This window comes from Tauraco erythrolophus, chromosome 5, assembly GCF_009769465.1.
Source record: "Tauraco erythrolophus isolate bTauEry1 chromosome 5, bTauEry1.pri, whole genome shotgun sequence".
NCBI lineage: Eukaryota > Metazoa > Chordata > Aves > Musophagiformes > Musophagidae > Tauraco > Tauraco erythrolophus.
This window is the reverse complement of record NC_141469.1, coordinates 3594313-3619740: the sequence shown is the minus strand read 5'-3', so window position 1 is coordinate 3619740 and position 25428 is coordinate 3594313. Positions and strand designations below refer to the sequence as shown.

General features: G+C 42.0%; 1 protein-coding gene across 1 annotated transcript in view; it reads left to right on the top strand.

The window, feature by feature from the left end:
• The window catches only part of WRN (WRN RecQ like helicase), a 45214-nt gene that overhangs the window by 7362 nt on the left and 12424 nt on the right, over positions 1 to 25428 (top strand). The window contains exons 6-25 of the mRNA XM_086612436.1: positions 1558 to 1707; positions 3609 to 3681; positions 4618 to 4726; positions 5290 to 5704; positions 6376 to 6456; positions 7671 to 7815; positions 8969 to 9044; positions 10044 to 10111; positions 10468 to 10576; positions 12249 to 12317; positions 12857 to 12939; positions 14087 to 14193; positions 14923 to 15110; positions 16014 to 16191; positions 16784 to 16965; positions 18215 to 18316; positions 18685 to 18777; positions 19885 to 20026; positions 24184 to 24354; positions 24433 to 24527. Coding sequence (XP_086468562.1) covers positions 1558 to 1707; positions 3609 to 3681; positions 4618 to 4726; positions 5290 to 5704; positions 6376 to 6456; positions 7671 to 7815; positions 8969 to 9044; positions 10044 to 10111; positions 10468 to 10576; positions 12249 to 12317; positions 12857 to 12939; positions 14087 to 14193; positions 14923 to 15110; positions 16014 to 16191; positions 16784 to 16965; positions 18215 to 18316; positions 18685 to 18777; positions 19885 to 20026; positions 24184 to 24354; positions 24433 to 24527 — 2636 coding nt within the window. The remainder of the gene's footprint in view (positions 1 to 1557; positions 1708 to 3608; positions 3682 to 4617; positions 4727 to 5289; positions 5705 to 6375; positions 6457 to 7670; positions 7816 to 8968; positions 9045 to 10043; positions 10112 to 10467; positions 10577 to 12248; positions 12318 to 12856; positions 12940 to 14086; positions 14194 to 14922; positions 15111 to 16013; positions 16192 to 16783; positions 16966 to 18214; positions 18317 to 18684; positions 18778 to 19884; positions 20027 to 24183; positions 24355 to 24432; positions 24528 to 25428) is intronic.

The following is a 25428-nucleotide window of genomic DNA, read 5'->3' as shown; positions in this document are numbered from 1 at the left end:
TGTTACACTTCATGTACGGAGATCTGTGCCATGTTGTTAGGGAAGACCGTTTCCAAATTGTCCTGCTGTTCTTATTTCTAGCATGTCCCTTCAAGCTTTTCTGGTTTATGTCCATGCAAGGCTTTGCCTGACCTGTACTTGGTCTCTCCATGCGCTGCTCATGCCTTCTGTGCAGGTTTTTTTGGTAAAATCATAGCAACAGCTGTAGCTTCCTGATGGAGGACAGATTTATGCTCAGAAATAATTATACTTCAACCTGTCTCTGTTCTGTGCTTTATGTACCCTGTGTCATTAAATCACAGTGGAGGAGAGGAGAAGGTGATTTATCATCAGCGTTTGGGCCAGTGCTCTCCGTAAGAGCCACCTTGAAGCTTCAGTTTGTAGCAAGTCAGAGCTTGTGCATTCAACTCTTTGGCCAAAGCAGTAGAAGCAGCAGCTGCTTTTCAGTCTTGGAGTTTCCCCACTTCACCTCCCCCCTTTTTTCTTTTGGAATCACAGCATCTGACTCCAGGATAACCAGTTCCGCAGTTGAGTAATGTGATCTCCACTAGCAGCATTCAAGTTTTCTGCTCAAGAGAAAACAGGCCAAAAATAAACTTGGAAGTCAAACTCGAGAGAAGGAAGAATACGGTTATATCTAATGGCCTTATGCAAGGAGAGGGCTGGGGGAACCAAAAATAAACATTTTTTGGTACCATATTTAAGGGAATGAGCTGATAATGCTGCACTGCTGCTGTGAGGCTTGGCAGTTCTGCATGTTTTGTAAGTGCTCATGAGTAGGAATAGTCCACGGCTGTGCCTGTGAGTCCTGGATCCATCCTTGGGGTCTGAAGGTAACTTTCCCAAATGGTCTTTTAAGACAATAAGCGTGTGGCAACTGTGATGGACCAGTACAGTTACAAAAGCAATTGGAAACAGTGGTGTGGTGGAGTGACTTGTCGAGACTTCTGATGAGCTGCTTCCAGCACGTGCCGAGTAATGGTTAGTGTGGTCTGTAACTGTGCTCTTGTGCTTGGTTTTGGCCTTGGAAAAGATAACGGAATGCTTACTGGCAGACTTGAGTATTCCTGCATTTATATTAGATGTTGCTGCTGTTAGTGAGTTTCTATAGTTATAGAGGCAAATAATAGAAAAATCCTGGAGGAGAGAGGAGTTGCTGTTTCAGTCTATGGCTTTATCAACCTGGAGGTTATATGGTACAGATATTCCCCTTTTTGGTAGCGTGACAGTACCACCTCATGTTGCATGGACTTATCTGGCCCTAATGCCATCTTTCCAGCTTGACAAGATAGTTATGTCCCAACAAAACAATTTCAGGGCAGGGAAGTACAGCTTTTGAATGGCCACAGTACCTTTGAATATGATGGGAGCAGAATTAGGCCTGGAGTGCAGTCATTGCTGTGAGTAACTAGTTAGTTCTGACTAACTCAGAATGCTTGCTTTCTAATGAGGGATTAAGTACGCTTTGCCACTTTAAGGAATACATTCTGCCAGGTCTGATTGCTTTCCTGTTTAATTAAGTGAACTCTTTCCTTGTGTTTTGTGTTTTCCCCCCAGCTGAAGTGTAAGGAGATCTGGAGTCTAAATGGTCTGGTGAAACACCTCTTTGGCAAGCAGCTTTTGAAGGATAAGTCTGTCCGCTGTGGTAACTGGGAAGCATTTCCCCTCAATGAGAAGCAGAAATTGTATGCAGCCACAGATGCCTATGTACGTACAAGAAGAGATCACAGTTCCACTCGTATCAATAAATTGCTTCTCTAAAGTGCTGTTAGCTGCTGTTGTAATGCCTTTTTGCTACAGAACATAATGAATGTAGGTAGGCTCTGAGGTCTGCTGGGGATATGGGATGCTTCGAGGTGGAAATCACGCCAAGTGAGTTGTGCAATTCTTTGTCTGCCTTAAGTCTTTAAGCCTCAGTCTTCATCCAGAGCTTTGTCATATCTTCACTGTTGAAGATGGCACTCCTTGTACTTGACTTTGTAACCTGTCTTGTTGCTGAGGTAGCTTGAAGAGGATATTGTGGTGAAGGTTTCATGTAGGAAATGGAATGTAGATGGAAGAAAGAACTCCCATTCCTCAGCAGCCTTGAGCCTCCCATGAGGTCCTTAACTCTTCAGGTTTCAGTGCTGTGAAATTTGCCTTTTTAGTGAAGTCTGCTCACTAAGCAGAGCTGGAAGTTCTGCTGTGAACGTGCCAAGTAACACGAGCACTGACAAGTGTGCTTGAGGAGTGTCTGCCTGGGCTCACTTCAACTTGTCAGTTCAGAGAAGTGAGTTTTGATGGAGCTATCCGGTGAGTTTTGTATCTGTTGGTATGGAGGAAGCCTAAATTGTTGCAGTGTCATTATCTCACATAGGTGTAAAGTGGGTGATGAGTGTTTTAAATGCAGTAATCGGTTAGGGAAGTGAAGGGTGGATAATTTTCTTTGGTTTCCTTATCTGCAGGTATTCACTGTAGCTTGTTAGCACTTTTGGATTGGGGTTTTTGGTTGTTGTTCTTGAGCTGCTAAAGAACTAAAATACTTCTAAATATAATATGTGAGATGAAATTAAAAAGCAAACTAGAAGAAATGCAACTTTGTCCAGTGGTTAGTACAGCAGAGCCACAGTATGGATTACCAGGAAGAGTAATTCAGTTGCATGTGAGTTTGTGTACCTCTGTAGAAGTCTCTGCTTTTTCACCATTGTGAAAAGAAAATGTTTTTTTCCTGTGGTTCTGTCAAGGGATTTACCAATATGCTGCTGGGGGCTACCTGCTTCCCTGGAGAAAATTGTCATTATGGCAGCAAAATTGAATCCCCTTAGGCTTTTATTTCTGTCATGAGGTTAGGTAGAGGAAGGGAAGTAGGGCAGTGGTTTCTTTTCTTTTCTGTCTCAGGAAACATTGTGTATTTTTTAGTTAAATAGTAAACTGTGGAGGCTTTAGCACCTGTTAAAACCCAAACCAGTATGGAAAAGAGCTTTTTGATGCCTGGTGCAGCTGCTGTCATCTTTTTCTAGGCAATACCTCTTTCTTGCTGTGTTCTGGCCTGGCTTTCGGAGCCTCAGAGGAAAACACAAGGGAGTAACTTGTTTCTTTCTCTTTCCTTTTTAAGATGCCTTGGTGAACATGTGTAGCCTAATTAGCACATTGCTGACTTGAGGCTGTGTTTTCCTGTTAGAACTTACTATTCATATCAAGGGAATTATTAAGCACACAGAATCTCTCTTGGTAGGTTCATTGCTCCTCTCTTGGAGGGCTACATGAAATGTGAATGAGGTGGAGCAGATGGTGAGACAGGGAGCAAACTACTTGGAGCTCTCTATTTGCAGCTAACATCCTAAGATAACTGTGGTGGGTGCTAAGTAAGAGTATCCACTACAATGTAGACCTCAAGTCAGGACTTGGCCTTTTGTGAACCATTCTGTGAAACATAATCTGTTTGTGATGGACTGTGCGGTTAGGCGGACCGTTGGCTGTTGTACAGCATGGGCCTATAAGGTGGAGTTTTGTGTTCCCAATGAATTCGTGCTGTGGTTGGCTGAATTAATTTTTGGGTTGTTTTAGTCTCTAGCATGTTGTTTCTCTGCAGAGGACTAAAAAATAATTTTTTTTCTTTTCTTTTACAGGCTGGCTTCATCATTTACCAAAAACTGAAAAACATGAATAAGAGGGATCGGCAATTATTTTGTCTAAGAAGAGGTAAATCAAATGTTCAAGCACAAGGAGTTTATTCAATATAAAAGGGAATATTTTATTTCCCAAAAGGTTTTTCCTTAGGATTTTTGTGGCAGGATTGTTTGGCTTCTTGGTGGTAGAGATAGTTTCCACAGAGAGCAGACTGTACAGGCTTTCAGGTGACCTGAGATACCACACTGCGTAACTACTTTCCCTAGTGATGTAGGAATGCAGTCTTGGCATGTTGTTTGCTTGTGCTGTATGCAATGACAATTCCTGTTGTTGTTCCAGTTGGTTTATGGAAACACTCTAATGACTTAATTTCCGTTCTGATGATGCAGGGACAAAAATGTTATTTCAGAAGAAATAAGACCATGAAAAAATACATTTTGTGGAGCAATGCTTTTGAGGTGTATGAATTAGACCAAATTTTTTTTAATAGCTTATCATTTTTTACTTCATCAGGAAAGTGATTCTAAAATATTAGGTTTTGATCAATTCCATGCTTCATAAGTCAAAGTACTGCATGTAGCTTATGGTTGGAAAATAGGTAGGACAAGTTTTGTTTCTTTTTTTGTACTGACTGAATTTTACCTTTTTTATCCAAGATGCAAGTGGCAGTACTATCTCCTTAATATGATGTGCAATTTTTCCAGCTTCAGATTAGTCAGCATATCTGTTAGCAGCACTTTTTCTAAAAGTTAGAGGGTATACTGGGGAAGCATCACTTTGTAACGGTCCTGTTCTGAATCCTTTTTCCCTGAGCATGTGTAACAGGCTGCTGGATGATGCAGTGCTGAAGTACAGGGAAGCTTGGCCTGTTTGTGTACTCAATTTTTAAGCACTAGAAAAAACTATTTTATCAGCTGTAGCTCTTGAAGGATTGCATATGCTTTGGTGGGACTTAGGTATAGATGTTAGAGCTCAATTATTGTGTAAAAATTCTGATGGCACTTCTAGATGACATGTCGGAGGGTGTGAAGGAGCGTGTGACTTCACTAGCTGAAGAGCTAATGGACCTGGCTTCTCACATCCCTGACACGTCTGGACAAACTGGCAATTTGCAGAGGTGAGACTTTTGCCAGCCTGTCTCTATTTGACCTGTAAGATCAGTGTTCTGCTCTTGATCCTTGAGGTCCCATGTGAGAAAGTGCATGTGTGTTAAAAGCCATCTGTTCTGTGGGTCCTCTTACAAGAAAACAAATCGCAGTACACTTGATGGGAAAATACTGTCTTTATACATAGGAGTGTAGGTTTTCACTGGTCAAACTGCAGTAGGTTTGACACTGAACTTAGAATCTGTTTGTTCTTGCTGAAATGCACAGCAAGGCCTTCTTTCGTAAGTGCTCAGGACTCTCACAGGACTCAATACTAGACTTGATACAAGCATGGGGGCAATTCCACAAACAATGTTTTGGGAGAGTCCTTGTAGTTTTTTCAGTGTAAAGTAATTTTATTCTCATCGGAGTGGAATGCCAATTACATATGAGTGATGAGCCTTTATATGTGAAGCTTTGGACAAACTCCACTGAGAAACAGACTACTTCAGAATCCTCAGGTCTGCTTGTGGCTAAGGTGTGTGCAATAACTGCTTTTACTGTTTTGGTTTAACTTTATTGTTTTACCTTCTAGGGTTGCAGAAATACTAGCTGACATATCAGATAACGTAAATGCCTTAAGAAGCACACTGCTTCGTTCAGGTTCCCCTTGCGTACCGGAGAGGAGCTGTCATGCAACTCTGCCAAATCTTGAAGCAGAGTCAGCAAATGTTGAAGCAGAAAAAGTTCAAGTGTCTGAATTTGCAAAACAACCTGAAGGTGACTTCAACATCTGCTCTGATGCTACGCTGGCTGGTGTCTGGGAAGGAGATGGCGGTGAAGAAGAGGTAGAGAGAGGCAATACTGTTGTGGAAGATGAGGCTGAAGCAGCAAGCTCTGAGGATAAGGCAGGGAGAGATGACTTCATGTCACTAGACATAACTGAGCAAGAACTTGAGCTCTTGGAACAGCAGGCTGCAAAAGAATTGGTCAACGAAGCTGCGCCTGAGGTAATGAGAAAAGCCCTCGTTAATCATAGAGACTCAGCAGAGGAAATGAGCTCATCCTTCATTTCCCCCAAGAGTTTAAGTGTTCTGCTCCTGAGAGAATATTAAGGTGGGCTGGAAGAAGGCTCAGTCTGGAAAAGATTTGTGGAGGTAGTCAAGCACTGAGCTGCTCTTAACTTCTGTAGTTGGAAGGATTAATACTGAATACAGAAGCTCTAGGTAGCCTCATTAGTTTTCCTGCGGCAGTTACCAATATGTTATGAAAACATTTCTTGCAGTACGGGGTCAAATTCTGCACTGGTGTGTCTCCAACTTGGTTGTGAATAAAAAGCAGATCTTTTTCTAAGGGATCTGTAAAGAGCAGCCTTTCTACTGACTACTGAATGTGAATTGATGCCTCTTTAATCAGTTTATAATTCTCTTACGTTCCAAATGCTTGTAACATCTGGTGATAATAGTGGTTTTGTCTCTTACTACAGCGCCTTGTTTTTTTCTGATACTTCTTTAAGATATATTGAGTTTTGGTGAGCAGGCTTCAGAGCTTAATGTTGAGCTTAGCTATTTTGGGTAATAAGGTAAAGCATACAGGGAAATGGTTTATAGTGTGTACAGAAGGTTGAAAGGTTGTGGGTAAAATAGAAGTAACTTTGCTGATAAGAAAACAATTTTTTTAGGAGGCATGCTCCACAGACAATGAACAAAATATTTCCTCTGTCATTGAAAGCGACGAAGAACTGGAAATGGAGATGCTTAAAGTGAGTGTCTCAGCATTTTACTACTTGATTTTGTTGTAATGATGATGCTCTTGGGTCATGGTGAAGGGTAGTGTGTTTGGGGGGAGGTAATATGAACTTATTACTGAATGAACAGTATTACTTTCAGGAAGTGGAGAGAAGACAGATGATAGGGGGATTCCTGAAGAATTTGATTTCCTAGTGTTAGACTGAATTATCACTTGCGTCCTACTGCGTCTTTACTGTACCAACTTGAGTTTATCCACCCACTTACTGTGTTTGGGTGGCTTATCATTAATAAACTGATCTGCTCTGGGTGTCATGCATTCAAACCCTTGCCCGAGAGGGCGAGCTGGTGGGATGGTTTGTGCATTGCAGGCACTGCTAACCTGGGCTGTAGGTCAAATTGCTTTTAGCTGGGTTTTGCAGGGCTCTTGAAAAAGTTTTTACTGTGTAACTTTGATTTCCTGTTAAGATGACTTAGATACTGAGACTTGGATTTGTTTACTGTTGTCCTTGTCCTGCTTGCTCAGTGTGCTGTATGTATTTGAGTCAAGTGACAGAACATTTTCACCAGAGCAGTCACAAATGTTCATGTGCTGGTACAGGTGTCATGTTTAAGTGCGTTGTTTACAGCTGAGTAGGAAGCAAGACTCAAAGGTCTGGTGGAAGAAACTTTTTTCTTCTAGGGAGGGACCAAGTATCTACTGGATGGTTCTCAGTGCTGCAGTTCAAACTTGTATAGATGCCATTTCAGTTGAGAAAGCTGACTTGAATAGAAGGAGTTTAGTCAGTGTTCCTCTGAGTACAGTGTTTTGGAAACAATTAGTTTAGCATTGGGATCCTGTCCTTTCTGTTTGTATCTTTTGCGACTAGCCTCCCAAGTCACTTTGCAGTGAAACTTAAACCTTCATATAGTTGTAAGTCAAAAAAACTCTGAACACAATGGTCGGTTTTATAAAATAACCTGTTTTAATGTCTTCAAAATCTCCAAGACTTTTTTGCAAAGAACAAACAAAACCTGTTGTAATATAGTACCCAGGAACTGACTGTTGGAATTGCAATGCTACTGATGAAGTAGTTGGACCACTGGTCTTTACTTTGCACTGTGTGCCAATGGATCTATGTTCTACCATCAGTAGTTTGAAACTTGTGTTGCTATATCATGCTATCTCAGACAGGTGTCACATCTACCCTTTCATGCTCTAAAATGACTTTTTCTCCTCATTTCTCAGTCTTTAGAAGATGTAGATGATGGCAAAGGAGTTTTAACTGTAAGTGAGTCTGATAAAGCCAGGATAACTCCTGACCTAGAATTGAATGTTGCACCAGATGGTGATCAAGATGAAGGCGTTGAGGAAGAAGAGGTGGAATGTTTAGGTAAGTTGTAAATTATAATGCACAGTTAAAAAAACCACTATCCATGGGAGCAGATGTGGAAGCACAGGGATGTGTTGTGCTTAGCTGCTTCAAGCTGAAGGTTAAAGCTCATGTGGGTTTCGAAAGGCACACTTGCCTGCATGTCAAGATCCAAGTTGAATGATGTCCTTGGCCAAACATGGGTGACTGATGCCATGATCAGTAGATGTTATGAATGTTTAATGGGAGTCAGTAGATGTAATGAAGGTTGAATGGAAGTCAAATGGATCTGGGGATGTGGAGGTCATGAAGAATTGAGGGGACCTATTCAGAACACAGCAGGGGGCAAGATTGTCCTTCTACTGCATGTTTTTGTTCTGTTGTCCCACTACTGTTGCTTTGTGGTGGAGTTAATAAAAATTTCTGGCTTCTGGGTGATGTTGACCTCCTAATCTTTTGGAGCTGGTTCTGTGGAGACGGATCAAGTTGGGGAAAGGCTGAAATGTGAGGTGAAATACACATTGACTTTTTTGGACTGTCACTGTGTGAAAGTTTACTTCCCTGGGAGGGGAAAAACATGGGCAGCTAGATGAGGAGGGATGAGTTAATTGTTTCTGCTGGTTCATCTCTCTAAACAGGAGTCAGACAGGCTGTTACAGGGAATGTGTGCTGCCCAGCAGACAGAAACTAGGAGGAAATGTCTTCATACTGCTGAGTGTTAACATCAGAGATCAGACATCTTCAGTATGTTTGAGTGTTGACAGCAAGATAAGGATCTGCTTCTATGTTGTTTCTAGGCCATCACTTCGTTAGCAGCATGCAGAGTCTGGTGTTGATTAGTGTAACTTCAGTAGGGCCTTTAAAGGCCAACCTAGTAAGACATACCTAGGACCTCATAGAAGCATGTTCCAAGTAAGGCAGCTGTGCATCACTGTACCTATGGCTTTATTTGATCTTATTCATCAAGCTACATGTTCTCTTCCTCGTGCCTGAGGAGCATGTCAGCTTTTTTGACCTGTAAGGATCTTCAGAGTTTGTCTCTCTTCTCACTGGAGTTGCCCAGATCCAAGGTGCTGGACATAGCTAACTATGAGCAGGCTATTGTTTGTCAAGACAGTGCTTCATGGTTTTAAAACTTAATCACAGATGAGGTTTTTTGTGTCTACCACTAAAGATCCGTTGCTGCCAGTACCTAGTGAAAGCCACATCGCGTGTCTGAAGACTTATTTTGGCCATTCTTCTTTCAAACCGTAAGTGTATTATGTGTTAACGTGTACACTCCAGGGTTCATTTTCTTGACGTAGTTTCATTTTGGGTCTTTTTACTTAACTCAAAAACTACTAAAACTAGGACCTGTGCAAAATCCCTAGGAAAGGAAAAGCAGCCTTTGCCACAGCAAGGTGTCAAAATGAAACTTAGGTGATTGTAACTACAATACTGTATCCTCACAGTAGAGGATGAGTTTCTTGACTCTTCCGATGGCATACTTCCTGGGATCAAATCTTTATTGTATCTGGTCTAGTTCAGGGGTGTTAAACTGGGAGAAACACACTGCGCAGATGTTATTTTCCGTATGGTCAACTACCTTAGTCTGGTTATCCTTTGTTATGTGGCTTTTATCAAGGAGGGACAAACTCTCTGTCTAGGTGTAGTCTCACAGCAGTATGTGGTTATGTACTCCAGCGTTGCTGTTAGAGTTAAGTTCAGTGGGAATGGGATGAAATCTTCCTGGATGACTGGTGGTGGAACACTTTCTGTCCAGGACACAGCCTAAGAGCCATGCTTGGGAGGGAAGCTGTTTTAATCTATTAAAATATTTGGTAAACCTTTTGTAATGGGGTAGGGCAATTTTTTTTAGTTGACCTCAGTTATGTATGTCCGCGAGTTGACTAAATCATGAGATGGTTTGGCAAAATCAGGGTCCTGTTAAGCATCTCTTGCATTGAGGATAACTGAAATTTTCACATGATTTGTGGATTAGTTATTAACATATGGGACACAGTTTTTGGTCATCTTCTGTGGAAGGCGGCATCAAATGTCATTGGCTTTAGTCTTGTTAAATATCCCCACTGTGACACTGGTGGGACTATGTGGAGTGTTTGAGTGGCTGCAGTGTGCAAAGACAACACTCCGTAAGGCAGCCAGAAGGGTTCCCTTAACTTGAAATACAACTGAACATGCAGTTTCACAAAAGTTACGTGCTATGTGTAGTGGCACAAATAAGATATTCCCCTTTGTTTCATTTAAAGGGTCCAGTGGAAAGTGATCAGTTCTGTTTTAGAAGACAGAAGAGACAATCTTGTTGTCATGGCAACTGGTAAGCGACCTTTACATCTTAAGATGCATGGTAAAAAAATAAATTTCTTTTTGGGGAGGGTAAGACTCAAACTTGGAGACAGTCCATGTGGCTCACATGAGCAGGGTGCCCTGATGGAGACTGTGTAAGTCTGAGCCAGCTATGCAGGCTGCTTGTTTTCCTGTCCTAGCCTTTGTCACTGACCTTGGTGTAGAGAAGGGTATCGAATGGATGCTGACTACTTGTCTCATGTCTCTTGTGCTCTACTAGCAGAAGAAATATTGCCTTTTTTAGGACTCAACGAAATGTCTTATCTAGCTGTCTGTAATAGCTGCATGGAAAACACGATGTTTCACTTCTGCCTTTTTTCTTTTAAGGCTATGGAAAAAGCTTGTGCTACCAGTTTCCTCCTGTTTACACTGGATGTACAGGAATTGTCATCTGTCCTCTTATCTCCTTGATGGAGGACCAGGTGCTGCAGCTGACGTAAGTAACATGGTAGTAATAAGCTGCTGCTGTAGTTGCTGTGGAAAGCCATGGATTCTGCCTGTGGCATTTCCTGGTTGGTGTTCAAGGTTGCAGCAAGCTGTTTGTGTGTCAGCTGCAAAGTGTGTTTCTCAAGGAACATGTGCAAACTGTGTAAATGGTCTAAAATCACTGGATTTGCTGGTTAGGTCAACAGTAGGCTGAATTTGTGAAGGATATATGCTGGTTGGTGGTTCCTGAAGGTGGATCTTTATTAAGTGTTTATGGATTCACAAGCTCTTTTTGCACAGACTGAACTGATGGAGGAGCTTCATGGACTGTTTCAGCATGTGAGAGCTGGGTCAAAATTTGGTAGGACTTTTTTGGGACTGAGAAGTAGCATCTGAACAACATAAAGTTGGAAGCTCTGTGCCATTCAGCTCAGAGTTAGGACACGGGCTTTAAGTTGGGCAGTGTAGTAGGTCTCCTGACACTTGGACTCTTCACTTAAAAGTTGTGATGGAGGAACTAGTGGGTGACACTGAACTGCTCTTACTGGAGCAGTTATAGATGTGGTAGAGATAGATGTCTTTGATTTTACTACCTGATAATGCTTTTTCTATGCTTACTTGCCTAGTTATAACAGCTATTCACTCGTGACACTTTGATTTACGCTGTGGGAATGGTGCTGAGTTGTCTAGTTTGTTCCTGCCTTGTCCAACTTCTAAAGAACAGGTCTCTTGTGAAAGAGGAGATAGGAAGTGTTTTTTGAAGTTAGGAACATCAATCATGTGCAGTATTTTCTGCTGCACATCATGACTGTGTGCAGATGAAGGGCTGGAGAGCCTAAGCTGACTTAATAGCCAGCTCCTAGACTGAGTCTTAATCAGCAGGGTGTCTATATGTATTCAGTTGCTTCTTTGGCTTTTACACGGTTTTCCTCAGTGGAAAGGGGGTTATTCACTGCCTTCTCAGCGGGTCATTCACTTTGAAGGCTGAGAAGACCGAATTTCTACAACTTAAGCTGTTCAGTAATTTGTCAGTCTGGTGCAGTTCTGCCAAGGACTGAAACACGGAGGAAGGAGAGGGGAGAAGCTATAGAAACCAAGGGCTGTAATAAAATGCAGTAAATAAATCAGTTAAGGAGACAGAGGTTGCAGTGTCCTGAAAAAGGTCTAATAGGAAGTGGCTGAGCTGGTAAGCTTAATTATTGAATCTCTCATTCAAAAGCAGCCACCTGGTAGAACATAAACAGATGCAGCACCAATAGGTCACCAGAAATTGAGAGGCAAAAAGTTTCAAGCTAGTAAGGCTTATGTCCAAATGAGATGAACCAAGTAAGATGTTAGCTAAAGAAAATATGCTTACTGTATTATTGGTGATGTTTTATTAGTGGAGTTAACTTTTGTGCAAAGGAGATGGTCTTTATTTCTGTGACTGCTTATTGCACAGGTCAAGTGTGTGTGTGGAGTGGGGGACAGGTGGGGGCTAAGTGGAAGAGCGTTTGAGTGGCAGCAATAGCTGCAGACTACTTGTGCTTTTTCAAAAGGTTTTGCCCACAAAAAACCTTGGAAGAAAGTAGTCTCTGACCCAGAAGCTCGAACTTCTGTTGCAAAATGCTGGCATAGGTAGAAAGCTAAGGTGGAAAGCACTGATGGTACGTCTATCCATGACTGTGCTTCTATTTCTGCAGCATGTCCGATGTTCCAGCTTGCTTCCTTGGTTCGGCTCAGTCAAAAAATATCCAAGAAGGCATCAAAGGGTGAGTCTTCACTGAACATTGGACTGCAAGTTCTGATGTAGGTGTATTGGACAATTAGGGTGTGTCCTTGATGGGTCATTGCTGGAGCTGTAGGTTCTGGCCCAGACCTGGAAACTGACAGTCAGTGTTTTTGCTTGTGTTGACCCAGGCTGAGGGGGGTGGCAGGCTATAGCCTCCCTCTGGTGCCCTCAGGCTGGGCAGATGGGGCTTGTTGACTCAGCTTTAAGTTGTGACTTAAACATGATTTTACACATGTTTTAGACCTGTATTTGTCACCATGTCATCACAACAGTCCCTTCTTGTGCCAAAGGCTAGTATATCTGTCAACTGCTATTGCTTTTCCTGTAACCCTGTGTACGTCCTTGCCTTCCTACAGGTCAGGAATGCTTTGTACAGTTTTTTTCCTTTGTCTTTTTCCCTATCCAGAAGTCAGTACTTGATGTCATTAACATCTTCTAGGAAAGTCATGGTTTTGTTTCATTTGGTTGAGTTGTCTGGGGTTTTCCTTCTGTGATTGTGTATTTTTCTTGGTGTTTCAGGGGTCAATACAGAGTTATATATATGACTCCAGAGTTCTGTTCGGGGAACTTAGACTTACTTCAGGATCTTGACCAAACTATTGGTAAGTAGGGCATAAGTTGTGGATGAGCTGGCAGGCAGCTTAAATTCGTAGTTACATTTAAACTTTATGTAATGCTTGAACACTTCTCGTGTTTCTTGCCACTAGTGAGCTCAGAGGCTAGTGTAGTGACTGCTGAGAAATGGTGGCAGAAGATCCTGTCCTGGTTGGAATCAAGTCATGTGTGAGTTGTCTTTAGTAAGGTCTGGGAATGGGGATGCTAGACATGTTACTGGGAGCAGAGGTGCTAAAACAGTGGTCTTCAAATCACAGGAAGTTAAAGGTATATTGCTAAATATTTCAGCCTTCTAAGTATTCTCATCTCTCTGATCTTTCTCAGAATGTACCAATGAAATTGTGTTTTGAAACATTACAGTGTATCATCAGTTCTCTTTTCAGCAAAGATGATGCAGCTGATGCATCTCACAGTAGGCTAAACTCAAGACATGTTAACTCCAATATTTTTTTAAATGAGAAACTAAGTTTGTAGTGCTGTAGGCAGGGAGGGCTATATAGGGAGAAGACAAGACATCTGAGTTTCTGGAGGTCCAAGGAACTCAAAGCTTGGCCTCTCTGACAGTAGGGCACTTTGAACATGCATGGAGAAAGGGACAGCTGTACTTGATTTGAGGAGTTGTTTTGAATCAGAAAAAACTAAGGTTATTGGTCAGGGGTATCTCAAACCCCTCTCCTCATATTTTTCTAGACTTCCACTTAGCTCTTCAGTGCAGACCTCAGATGCTCAGGCTTTGTTTTACAATACAGAAGATAAAACTAAGGACATCTGTAATAAGCTTTTGTGACTATTAAGAAAATCTGGGAAGCAGGGGTGTGAAGAGGTCGGATCAGAACTAGCTTGAAATTTTGACCTGTTGTGAGTGATGTTGGAGACTTGCAGCTTGGAGAAAGAAGCAGAGTTGGTGGTGGAGGAGTCTGTAAAAACTCTTAGGCCTTTTTATAAAAGAGGGTGTTAGAAAAGTGAGCTTGGGGAGTCAGTACAGAAGTGGTTCTAGAAAGGAAAATTAGGACAGACTGCTGGTGCCTTCTCAGGAAAGCTTGAAATTGAGCTGAATAGAGAGTTTGTTTTTGGTCCCTTTGCATGTTTGTTTGTCTTGTTCATGTGTCCATGCTGTGGTTTTGTGCCCACCAGGTATTACCCTCATAGCTGTTGACGAAGCTCATTGCATTTCCGAGTGGGGCCATGACTTCAGAAATTCCTTTAGACTTTTAGGCTTGTTGAAGAAGGCTCTGCCATCGGTGAGGTTTTAATCTCTTTCATTTCCAATGTAAGAGAAGGCAAATACCTCATTTTAAAAGCAGTTTGAAGTATCTGTCGTCTGATATTGCTCTTTGGGTGTACTTAACATGTTCTGTTGGAGTTGAGGCAGTCACTGTCAGTTATTGAACTTAGTAGGTTTTTTCCAAAGGCTTAAATGAAGGGTGCTCTGAATCTGGAGTACTAGAAACTTCTGTAAGCTAAATTACTTTGTTGGATCCTTAGGCTGTAGAAGATGATGGCCCTAAGCTTCTGGTTTAATACTGAGGGATCTTTTTTCAAACCAGTTGACCGAGTGGCTTGCAAGAGCGAGCAACGCTGGTTTCTAGTCATTCCTTGAGCATTTATTGCATAAGCTCAAAAATCAAAACCTGAACTTCACATGCAGCTCTAGGAAGTTTTGTCCTAGGTTCCCTGAGTTTAGCCAACCACATCACAAAATTACTGCAGATGAATTGAACATGTAACTAAAGACAGCACATTTCTAATAAACCTCTGTTTCAGCAGGGTTCTGTCTACCTTATTGAACAGAGGAGACTGAAGCTCTAGGAAGCTACATTTTAATAGTACCTTGAAAAATAGTTGAACTATTGAGTGATCATGAAAAAGTGCCTGTATGTGTGTTACTTGAGTTTTGACTCACGATTTTTTCTAGTTAAAAAAATCTCAGTGAGAGGTCTCAGACATATTCTTATGCTTTATCATTGCAGGTTCCCATTGTTGCTTTAACTGCAACTGCAAGTCCATCGATTAGAGAAGACATACTGAATTGTCTGAACCTGGAGAATCCTCAGGTCACCTGTACTAGCTTTGACAGACCTAACCTGTATTTGGAAGTTGGGCGGCAAAGTGGAAATATCCTTAGGGATTTGAAGCAGTTCCTTACTCGGAAAGGAAGGTAAGGGTTTAAGTCTGGTTTTGGTAATCCTTCAGATACGCTTAGGTATTTTGGAGTTTTAGTAGTTAACAGTAAGAATTGGTAGCAGTCTTAAACTGATTAGGTGAGGAGGAGCCTGGGCTTTCGCCATAGCTTGGCTCTGATTTCTTACTAGTCACTTGTGTCCTGTGTTGTGCTCAGCCCCCTCTCTCAACTTAAAAAAACAAGATTTTTTTCCAGGCAAGGAAGGATGGACTCCAGCTGTAAGCATGTTTCTAAGGTAAGGATCTTCAGGATCACTGGATAGTCAGAAAACCTGCTGACTCTGTAGTAACTTGAATGATGATGACGATGGATTGGCTGGTGGTTAACTTGACAAATGGCATGGTATAACATGTGTGCCATAAATATGTGGTGACATTGTGTTGGTTTATCGATGCTAATCTGAGCAGAAAAATTGTAGTCCTTCAACGTTAGCTGACCCAGTGGTGTACCTGTTCTGGCCTGGTCTTTCTCATTGTGGTAAGCTACCATGTGTGCCTTTAGAGCAGTATCTTTAAATTCCTCATTGCTCTTCTGTACTTTGCTGTGTAAATGTAGGCTTTACAAGAGAGACAACTCTAAAAGCTTATTTCCTGATAATGGGCAGAAAAGTGGGAGGCCTTCTGCTGCTTCTACAGAGATTAAAATCATCTGCATTACGCAAAAGAAACATAAGAGCACAAAGTAACTTGCAAGTCCATTTTTCCAAAGGACAGACGACTTGAGTACGAGTGGATCAGTTCAAGTCTGTTAGAATTTCTAAATCCCTAAGAAGGGGAACTGCTGGAGAAGCCATGTTGCCTCTTAAACTGGGTTCAGCTGGACTTGTTGCAGAAGGGTGACTGCTTCTGTTCTGTGTCTTTACGTTGCTGTTATTTACAGCAGTTCTGTGTATGAGTTTGAAGGCCCCACTATCATCTACTGCCCTTCAAGAAAGGCCACCGAACAGGTTGTTTCTGAATTGATCAAACTCCATGTGGCCTGTGGCGCATACCATGCTGGTATGGGAATCAAACAAAGGAGAGACACCCATCAACAGTTCCTGAGGGATGAAATTCAGGTATGTAGCATGTGTAGGTCTCCTTGATACTATCAATAATTACCCAGTTGTTGGTAGAGGAAAGAATTTGGGAGTATCAGCATGTTTCCTGTTTGTTCTGTCTCTAGTTCTGGGCCAGGAAGTTTGTGGTTTGTGCTGACAGTAATAAAACTCCTGGCTTGTGTTTCAGATGGCTTTTAGTCACTTAAAAATGCATAGCATCTGAGGAAAACAGTGGTAGCTGGAAAAATGTCTTAAGTTCTGGGAGCTGCTTTCTTCCTGCTGCAGCTAAACTGGGAAAGAGTTATTGCGGGACTTACTCGTCCTCTGCACAATGTTTTGGGCCTTTTGTTTGAGGAAAAACTACTTGAAAGCACTCTAGCACTTGCCACAACACATCATCACTCTCATGATTACGATCCTGTATTCATGCTGTGATCAAAGTCAGACTCAAGAGCACTACTGTGGAAGCGGAGTGTGAGTCTGAAGCTGTTGTGATTTAGGCTGGATTTTGAGTCTGAAGCAAAAAGTTTGTCACCATGCGTAAGCATTAAAGCAGGCGTGTTCTTGATGCTCACTCCAAGACACTCAGCATGTGGCTTCTGTTTCGCAGTGTGTTGTGGCTACAGTGGCCTTCGGGATGGGCATCAACAAAGCAGATATCCGGATGGTTATTCATTATGGTGCCCCTAAGGAAATGGAATCCTATTATCAAGAAATTGGGAGAGCTGGTCGTGACGGGCTTCCTGCGTCTTGTCATGTCTTGTGGACTGCGACAGACTTGGCTTTTAACAGGTAACTGACTGAAGACAACTGCTTTGACGAGGATAGCCAAAACATTCCGAAAGAAATAGGAGCAGGATGGGCTAGGCTGAAAATGCAATTTATTTTTCAGAATCATTCCGAGTCTTGTCCTGCATACACACAGTACTAAGTACTATCTTGTTTGTCCACAAGATAATCTGCAAGTGCACTAATGTTAGTGAGCTTGTTGTTCTAGTTGTGCTTTCTGAAGATGCTTTGCGAGGCAGACAGTGATAAAACCTGGTGACTTGTCTTGTCAATCAACTGACCTGGTTTTTAGACCCATCTGACTTGGTTTTAGACCTGTCAACACTCCCTTAAAAGTGCTGATGCTGTAGAAATACTTTGTCCACCATTTAGATGTCTAAATGGAGAAATACACTTGTATTTTTTCTTCTGGATAGAGGAGTTCTGGTTGTAGAGATCTCATCTTAACTTTATCCATAGCTGGTATAGGATCACAGAAACATCTCAGTCATTTGAATGTGTTAGCAGACCACCAGAGTCTGTGAAACGTGAAACCATATACTTCTCCCGCTCCTTGTTTCCAGGCAGGTGGAAACTTGCTTTGCTCAATTTTGAGCTGAAATGGTATAGCTGCATTAAGGTGGTGCCCAACACCTGCAGTATCACCTTATTTTTGATGCTGTGGGGTGCAGATTGTACCTTGGGTTTGGCTCATACCCTCAGAGCATGGGCAGAGGGAGTGTTCTGTACACTGATGGAGTACTCCCATGCTGCTTTCTCAGTTGAATGCTTCCAGTGATTATTATAACGAATATTAAACTAGGCAGCAAGTAGATGCCACCTCTGAGTATCTTCAGAGAGGGATGATACCTTAGTATCTTTTGTGATCTGGCAGTGGCATTGATGAGACCTTGCCAGAGCTTGGAAAACTAGGGAGATACGTTGTCCTCTGTCAGGGCTTTCTGCCTTTTCTTCCCTCCTCTGTGCCTTTTGGCATGGATTTCTGAAGCTTAGTCGCCTGTGGGGTTGGAAGAAGCTCTCTCTGAGAATAATCATCCTATTGAGAAAAACGAGTAAGGTGCTCTTCGGAGTGTTTCTTGTGCTATAAGGATCAAGATACTGGAGGAACAGGTAGGCAGTTTGGGTCTGTTTTTAGAATAATTTTTTTCTAGCTGTTTTTGGTGAATATGACTGCCATGCTTCATTTTCAGTGTGGGACAGGGGAATAGTGGTCAGCATTTAAGGATTTTGATTTTTTCCTTTTGACTGACAGACATCTGCTAAGTGCAGTGCGCAATGAAGCGTTCCGGTTGTACAAACTGAAGATGTTGGCAAAAATAGAGGAGTACCTGGTGTCCAAGAGATGCAGAAGGAAGTGAGTACTGGAATCTCTTTAATGCTTTTGTCATTTCAGTCAGCTTGGTAAGAGCCATTGTGGCTCCGTCACAACTGGAGGCTGTAACCAGAAGGCATCTTATACTCTTACTGTGTTCTGCAAATATGTTTGAAATTGAAAAGCAGTACCAAAAAAAATATGGCCTTCAGCATATTTATGTGTAGATCAAATCTTTCCTTATTTACTGGGGGGGAAAAAAAAATTAACTTGTTATTGAGGGGAATCAAGGCCAAAAAATTGGTTCCCCAGTGAATTAATTAATGATGCTTATTTCAACTGTTTTCTGCATTAAATGTAATGTGTAAATTCTTGGTCTTGTGTTTAATTCCCTATATGCCCTTGGGTAGAATCATCCTGTCTCATTTTGAAGACAAACAACTCCGAAAGGTTTCTTCTGGCATCATGGGCACAGAAGAATGCTGTGATAATTGCAGGTCCAGGTAAGCTGTCTTCCCTCAAGACTGATCCAAGAGCTTTATGTTCTTTCAGGCTGACTTGAAAGGCAAACTATTTGAAAGAATTGACTGCTTACCTATCTGATACTGCAGATGTTTAGCCTGAAGCTTACCTTTGAGCAATTATTTCTAACCTTCTCCTGAATTGCTGAGCAAGCCATGAGACAGCTTGTAAGTTCTAAGCTAGGCTGTGGGAAAGCCTGTGCAAGCGTGGTCATGGTTCCTAAAAGCTTGAGCAACGCTCTGAGACTGTGAAATACATTGTTCACCAGTTTAAGGCCTGTTAGGTAAAAAATTCCAAAAGATAAGACTTGCAAATGGAGAGGGATACCACGTGTGTGAGGTTAAATTGCCTGAGTGTCAATGGAGCTGTGCTCATGTTACAGCGTGTGCTGATGTTTGTTCTAGTGTTGCTTGTCATGTCAGATGTACTGAAGGCAAGCGAGGGGGTTGAGTCACACAGCTACGAGCAGAAACATCTTCCTCAGTCTCTCCATGTATGTGTTTGCTCAGAAGTTAAAGGATTCCTTGGTTTTGCTGGTAGCATACTTCCAGATCAGAGACAAGATGTTATGCTGTGTTGCTTTCTCAAAAAATATTAATTCATCTATGCCTTCTTTATGCTCAGGGGTTGAGAAATCTTTGCCTGTTGTGTGTTTTTTCATGAAAAAAGCAATCTTCTGTTTCTTTTTTCCCCTTTGTGTTTTAATAAAAAAAGGAAAAATAGCACAAAACTCACCACTAAACCTCTTTGCTCCAAGGTGCAACTAAAGCCATGTCTTGTATGCTAGAAATGGTCCAAATACTCAAATAATCAATTCAGAAGATGGTTGAGACCGTGTTCCTTTGTAACAGCAAGTATTGTGTAGAACTGCTTATTATTGGGTTGGGCAGCTGTCTGTAACCACAAGTGATTCTGATGTTTGGATTCATTTTTCCAGTTGTAGTTCTGTATGCCTAAACATCTTTAATTGTTTCTATTAATGTAACTTGAAGTGTGTTTTACTCAGTGATCACTTGATAGACAGTAAATGAAAGGAGGGGACTTGATTTTGCATGTTTCTCAAACTGGGTTCTCTTTGTGCATTTCAGAGCCTCTTGTTTGGCAGTCTCCACTGACTCAGACGGTGGTTTACAGGACTTTGGGAAGCAAGCATATCAGCTGCTGGCTGCAGTGAGTGCCCTGGAAGAGAAGTTTGGAACTAGAGCTCCCATTCTGTTTCTTCGAGGATCTGTAAGTGGTAGTAAAAAATACTTGCCTGTGTTCTGAGAGTGAAGGGACTGTTACAGTGTCCTTCACTGATATAGCAGATCATACATGGATATATGTGCATATAAAAGTGCGTGTACACACACGTGTCTATTTAGTACCTTTTCCTTAAGAGCTGGATAACTGTAGAGATAACTTAAACTTTCTGAAGCTTGTAAGCAGCACTTGCAATGCAGCCAAGTAGATTGCTGCCTTCAAAGGCAGCAGTAGTAAAAGCAGTGGACCTCCTAAGAGTGTTGTACTTCATTTCATGCCCATGCAGTGAAGAAAGAACTTTTGCCTTGAAGCTGTTGTCATCTTACTTCTGTTCTTCTTAAAAACGCTGCGTTTGGCACTCTATGGCCCAAGAGTTCAGCTTACAAATAGCACCTGTTAATTGCTGTGTGTGGAGCTGTCCTGTGTTTTGTAGGTGGTTTTTGGGTTGGTTATTGACCATTGTCTGTTAAACATAGAAATGCCAGCTCTAGTACTGGCCGAGGTTCTCAAGATCTTCCTGTAAGGTTTAAGCTTTTCTTTATGGTGAGTTTGATGTTTCCTTAGAGACAGGTAATTGTTTCGTTGTTTTTTCAGGAAGATGCATCATTTCCATGATAGTGAAAGGAGTAGCCTTTTCAGAATGAACACAAATTTACTTGGTAATCAGTTGGTATGTTTGAACAGAGCAAACAATGGTCTGTGTTGCAGCTTTGTACTTCCGGCTGACTGGGAATAGTGAGATGGGAAGTAGGATACTGGAGTAAATATAAATGATTTCTACATAGCTTTACCATATCTTTCCTTGTAATGTGTTTTAAATCCTGGGCAAGAAATAAACCAGAAATAAAATAGGAGAGTAAGAACAGAATCACTTGTTTGCTTACAACATGGGCCAGGGGGAGTGGAAATTACCTGTAGTACTTGATAAGACTGAGTGGATAATTTTCTTTGTACCTTCAAATAACAAAAGGAATTGTGAACTGTCACACAAGAGTGTCAAGGGGAAGAAGATTTTGTTCCAGATTTTGGTGTAGTCTGGATTTAATTTATCGTACATTACGGGAAGAAGTGAAGATGATGCCAAATGTGCACTGCAAGTACAGAATGACCTTTTACTGCCTAAAAATACCCTTTTCTGGGTTAACATAGTTTGCAATTAAAAAGTGTTTCTTGACTTCGTTGAATCAATGTATAATCTAGAATGAGGGTATGGTATAATACCACCCTAAGTTAAAATGCTAGATCAGTCTGAGGCTGATGGGTATGTTGCTTGAAAAGGTTGTCTATAGTTTATGGGAAAATCATGCTCTTGAGAAGTTAGTGGTGTGTTTTTGTGAAGACCAGGTGGCCTCCAGTGGGCTTTGGAGGGACAACGAGAGAGAGAGTAACTTAATATTTGCAAGTTGAGTCAGGCCATGAAAGCAAACAAGGTCCTCAGGGTAACTTTGAAATAGAGCTGCCTTGACAGAAACCTTATACTAACCCTGCTAAACAAAAGAAGAATATGCAACTCTTAAGGTCCCTTTTTTATCAGCAAACAGGGGCATTGGTAGCTCTTTCAGCAATTAATTCATTGTCACTGTCAGTCTAGGTGACTGGTTGGGAGTGGCTTTTAGTGGTACCTCTAACATGTAACAACCTGTACAGACTTGAAATTGCTTTTTTGGCTTCTGTTGGTGAGTCCTATGCCAAGCTTGATTGACAGTGCTTAACCCCAACATGGACCCAGTTTATTGCTTTGCATCTTATTCCTTTTACAGTTATTTCCATTGTTGAATTTAATAATCAAATCAAAACCATGGTCTAAAAATGTGCACCTGTTGGAGTAGTTGGTGTAACTGAAAGCTTAGCAATGTAGTCATGCTTTCAAGTCACAGGTGTTAAAGGTTGAATGAGGGCTCTCCAGAAGGGAGGAGATGGGACTTGGTGCTTTATCCTTCACCTCCTGAATAGGTGACTTGGTTGTATTCACCATCAGGACTTTGTGCCCTGGTCCCATGGGGCAGTAAGCTGAGTCCTTCCTGCCCGCAGGTGGCTGCTGAAAAGTCAGAGACGAGTCCCTATTCCTGCTGCTCCTCTTGCAGTGTGGACAGGGTAGCAGCTCCTTGGCTGTCGGACATTCTCCAAATTGGCCTTTGCTGTGATCCCTGGAGATGTTACGGAGCTCAGCAGGCCACTGTGTGCTAACTGCTGCCTGCCCTGAAGTTCTTTCCCTGGGCTACCTCTTTTCTTCTCCATCAGACTGTTCTAGTTTGTTTTGTAAGGGAAACTGCCTTCTTGGGGATGGAAGCTCTGCATTCTCATCGTGCCTAGCATGAAGGGATTCTGGTAGAAATAATAGTAGGAATCTGAAAGCCTGTGTGAAGTACCAGCCCTATAAATGGCAAGAGTTGAGCCTCCACCCTACTATCTCTTGTTATCCAAGATGGTTCTTGAGACCCCACCTAGAGTACTGCATTCAGCTCTGGAGCCCCCAACATAAGAAGGACATGGAGCAGGTCCAGAAGAGGGCCACAAAATTAAGCGGGTTGGAGCACCACTTCTATGAAGACAGGCTGAGAGAGTTGGGGCTGTTCAGCCTGGAGAAGAGAAGGCTCTGGGGTGATCTTATAGCAGCTTTCCAGTACCTAACGAGGGCCTACAGGAAAGCTGGAGAGGGACTTTTTACAAGGGCATGTAGTGATGGGACAAGGGGCAATGGCTTTAAAATGAAAGAGGGGAGATTCAGATTAGAATTAAGAGAGAAATTTTTTTGCTGAGGGTGGTGAGGCACTGGAACAGGTTGCCCAGAGAAGTTGTAGATGCCCCATCCCTGGAAGTGTTCAAGGCCAGGTTAGATGAGGCTTTGAGCAACCTGGTGTAGTGGAGGGTGTCACTGCCCATGGCTGGAGAGTTGGAACTAGATGATCATTGAGGTCCCTTTGAACTCTAACCATTCTGTGGTTCTGGGCATGGCACAGGTTCTAGGCACACTAATAGCTAGTGACACACCCTGGCTTTTTTCTCACCACCTCCTCATATAGGATGTCCTTAATTAAGCAGCTTTGCAGATAGGTATGTGTATACACATACACTCTCTGGAGAATGTATACATGTGCATGTATAGGTACAGATTATACATAAAAACAAAAAAATATTTGTTTGATCATGTAGTTACTCCAATGGAAGGAGCATTAAGCAAGTCTACTACAAACAGGGTTTGAAGCCTGCTTTCCTCTTGGTTTCATATGCCAGAAAAAATTGAGACTTCTTTCTCTGAGATGGTTTTACCTACTGATGCGTCATCCCCTGCTACTTGCCTGTTCTAGGAAAGTTCTCGAATTGTCAGGCTCATGCCAAGAGTTTATCTTCCTGTGAAAGGGGCTTCAGCCTGTTGCTGCGGATTGGGGCCCTGAGTTCAGCAGGGAGAAGAAGCCATCAGGCAGGTGCTAATCAACTCTTGTAGACTCTGAACGGTTGTTAAGAGATGAGTAAATCAGCAATGTATTAAGAGAAAATGAACAAACAAAACCCACTTTGCAGTGAATGTCGGAGGAGGAGAGGTAGAGCAGACATAGAGAGCTTGCTTTTGGCTTTGTACCTCTGTCCTGGGATTTAAACAGGGCTTGTCTATTTATTTTTACTTCCATAGACTCTTCTTCCTTAATAACAGAGTGGGAAACTGCTCCTGTTTCAACTCATGCAATGTAAGATGGACCTGAACCAGTTGAATACTAACTGCACTAGATGACTTCTCTACTGTAGATGGACGAGTCGTCTCTAACCTTCTCTGTTTAGGAAAGGAGATGTTTTAACAGTTTGATCAGATAATAAGTTTGTCTGGGGTCTTACTATGAAAGAAAGTCATGATCTTGTCGTGGCCTTGGCAGAAAGCTTTGGAGTTGGTTTAGATTAGTAGAGACGAAACTGTTCTTCAGGTGATGGGCGTAGTTTATGCTCTCATCATAGAGCTGCTGTAGGTGTGGTTCTTGTTGTGGATATCAAGTAATCCAGACTAAAAGGTCTTGGTTTGTGACTTGACTTTGATGGAAAAATATTCTTCAGGATGTGCTCCTTGGATCTCAGGTTTTTTGTTTATTGGATATGTTCGAAACTTCCTTCCACAAGGACTGGTGAAATATGACTAAATTCTTTGATAATTTCAGCGTTCTCAGCGCTTGCCAGAAAGATACCGAAGTCACCCTCTCTTTGGTAGTGGGAAAGACTGGCCAGAGAACTGGTGGAAATCGCTCTGCCAACAGTTGATAATGGAAGGATTCCTCAAAGAAGTTCATGGGCATAACAAGTTTGGAACCGCATGTGTGTTTACTCAGAAGGTACTTTTTGGTGTGAAACTACCCATGGAAGCCTTCCGAGTCATCTTATAGCTAAGCCATATGGTTTGTTTCTTACAGGGTAGGAATTGGCTGTTAGAAGCTAGATCTGCCTCAAATCCAAGTCTCCTCTTACAGTCCAATGAAGACCTTAATCTGCAGAAACCCTCTAGAAGGTAATTATACTGCCCATGTTCTCTTGAGCCTTTTTTGTTTTTTTTAACATGGGATCATCAGTTTCTGAAGCCTGCTTCTGGAGATGGTTAGGTTGGATGGGGGACTTGTGTGCTTGATGTTTTTTTTCTAGCCAAAGCTTTGCCTTAGGCAATATGGTAACACAAAAAAAGTCAGTGGGAGTGCCTGGATAGACACTGCTGACTGGTGGTACGAAGGGTGACAGGGGGACATGTTGTCTGGTCCTCCTGAGAGCACATGGCTTGTGGCTGAGATCCGACAGTGCCTCATCACTGAAGTCTTCAATGCAGCTAAGCAGAATGGTCCTGTACCTGGGAAGGTTAGTGGGGAATTGTAGTTGGGAGAAATCACTTCCCAGCCTGTCCAACCAAAACTAGTCTAAAAGGGTGTTTATTCATCAGTGGTTCTGGGTAGCATTGAAGCATGTCATGGAACGCATCTTCATGGAGATGGTAATCAGTTGATGAAAAGAAACAGAGAAAGATCCATCAAGGTTTCTGTACTAATGCAGAGTTGTTTGTCTTCCCAAGCCCTAATTCTGACCAACCCTTTTGAAGTGTAAGATAATGAACTAGAGATGGCAGAAGCTTTGCTGTGACAAGAAATAACATTACGACAAAGCTCTTAAGTGCTGGCCGTAAGAGCCTGTTCCGGGGTCTAGATTGTCATAGTGTTGCTAAAAAAATTATGTTGGGTAATGATGAAATATAATTTTTTTACTGCCTGCTAGTATTCTACTCTTGTGACTTTTTGAGCTACTGTCTATAGATCTTTGAAAATTAAAAAAAGCTTTTAATTAAATAGTAAGCAACAGGGAAAGCTGTTCACTTAATGCAAACCAGAAAGTTGGTACTTTTTCTTGAATAATGGGATCTTGAAAAT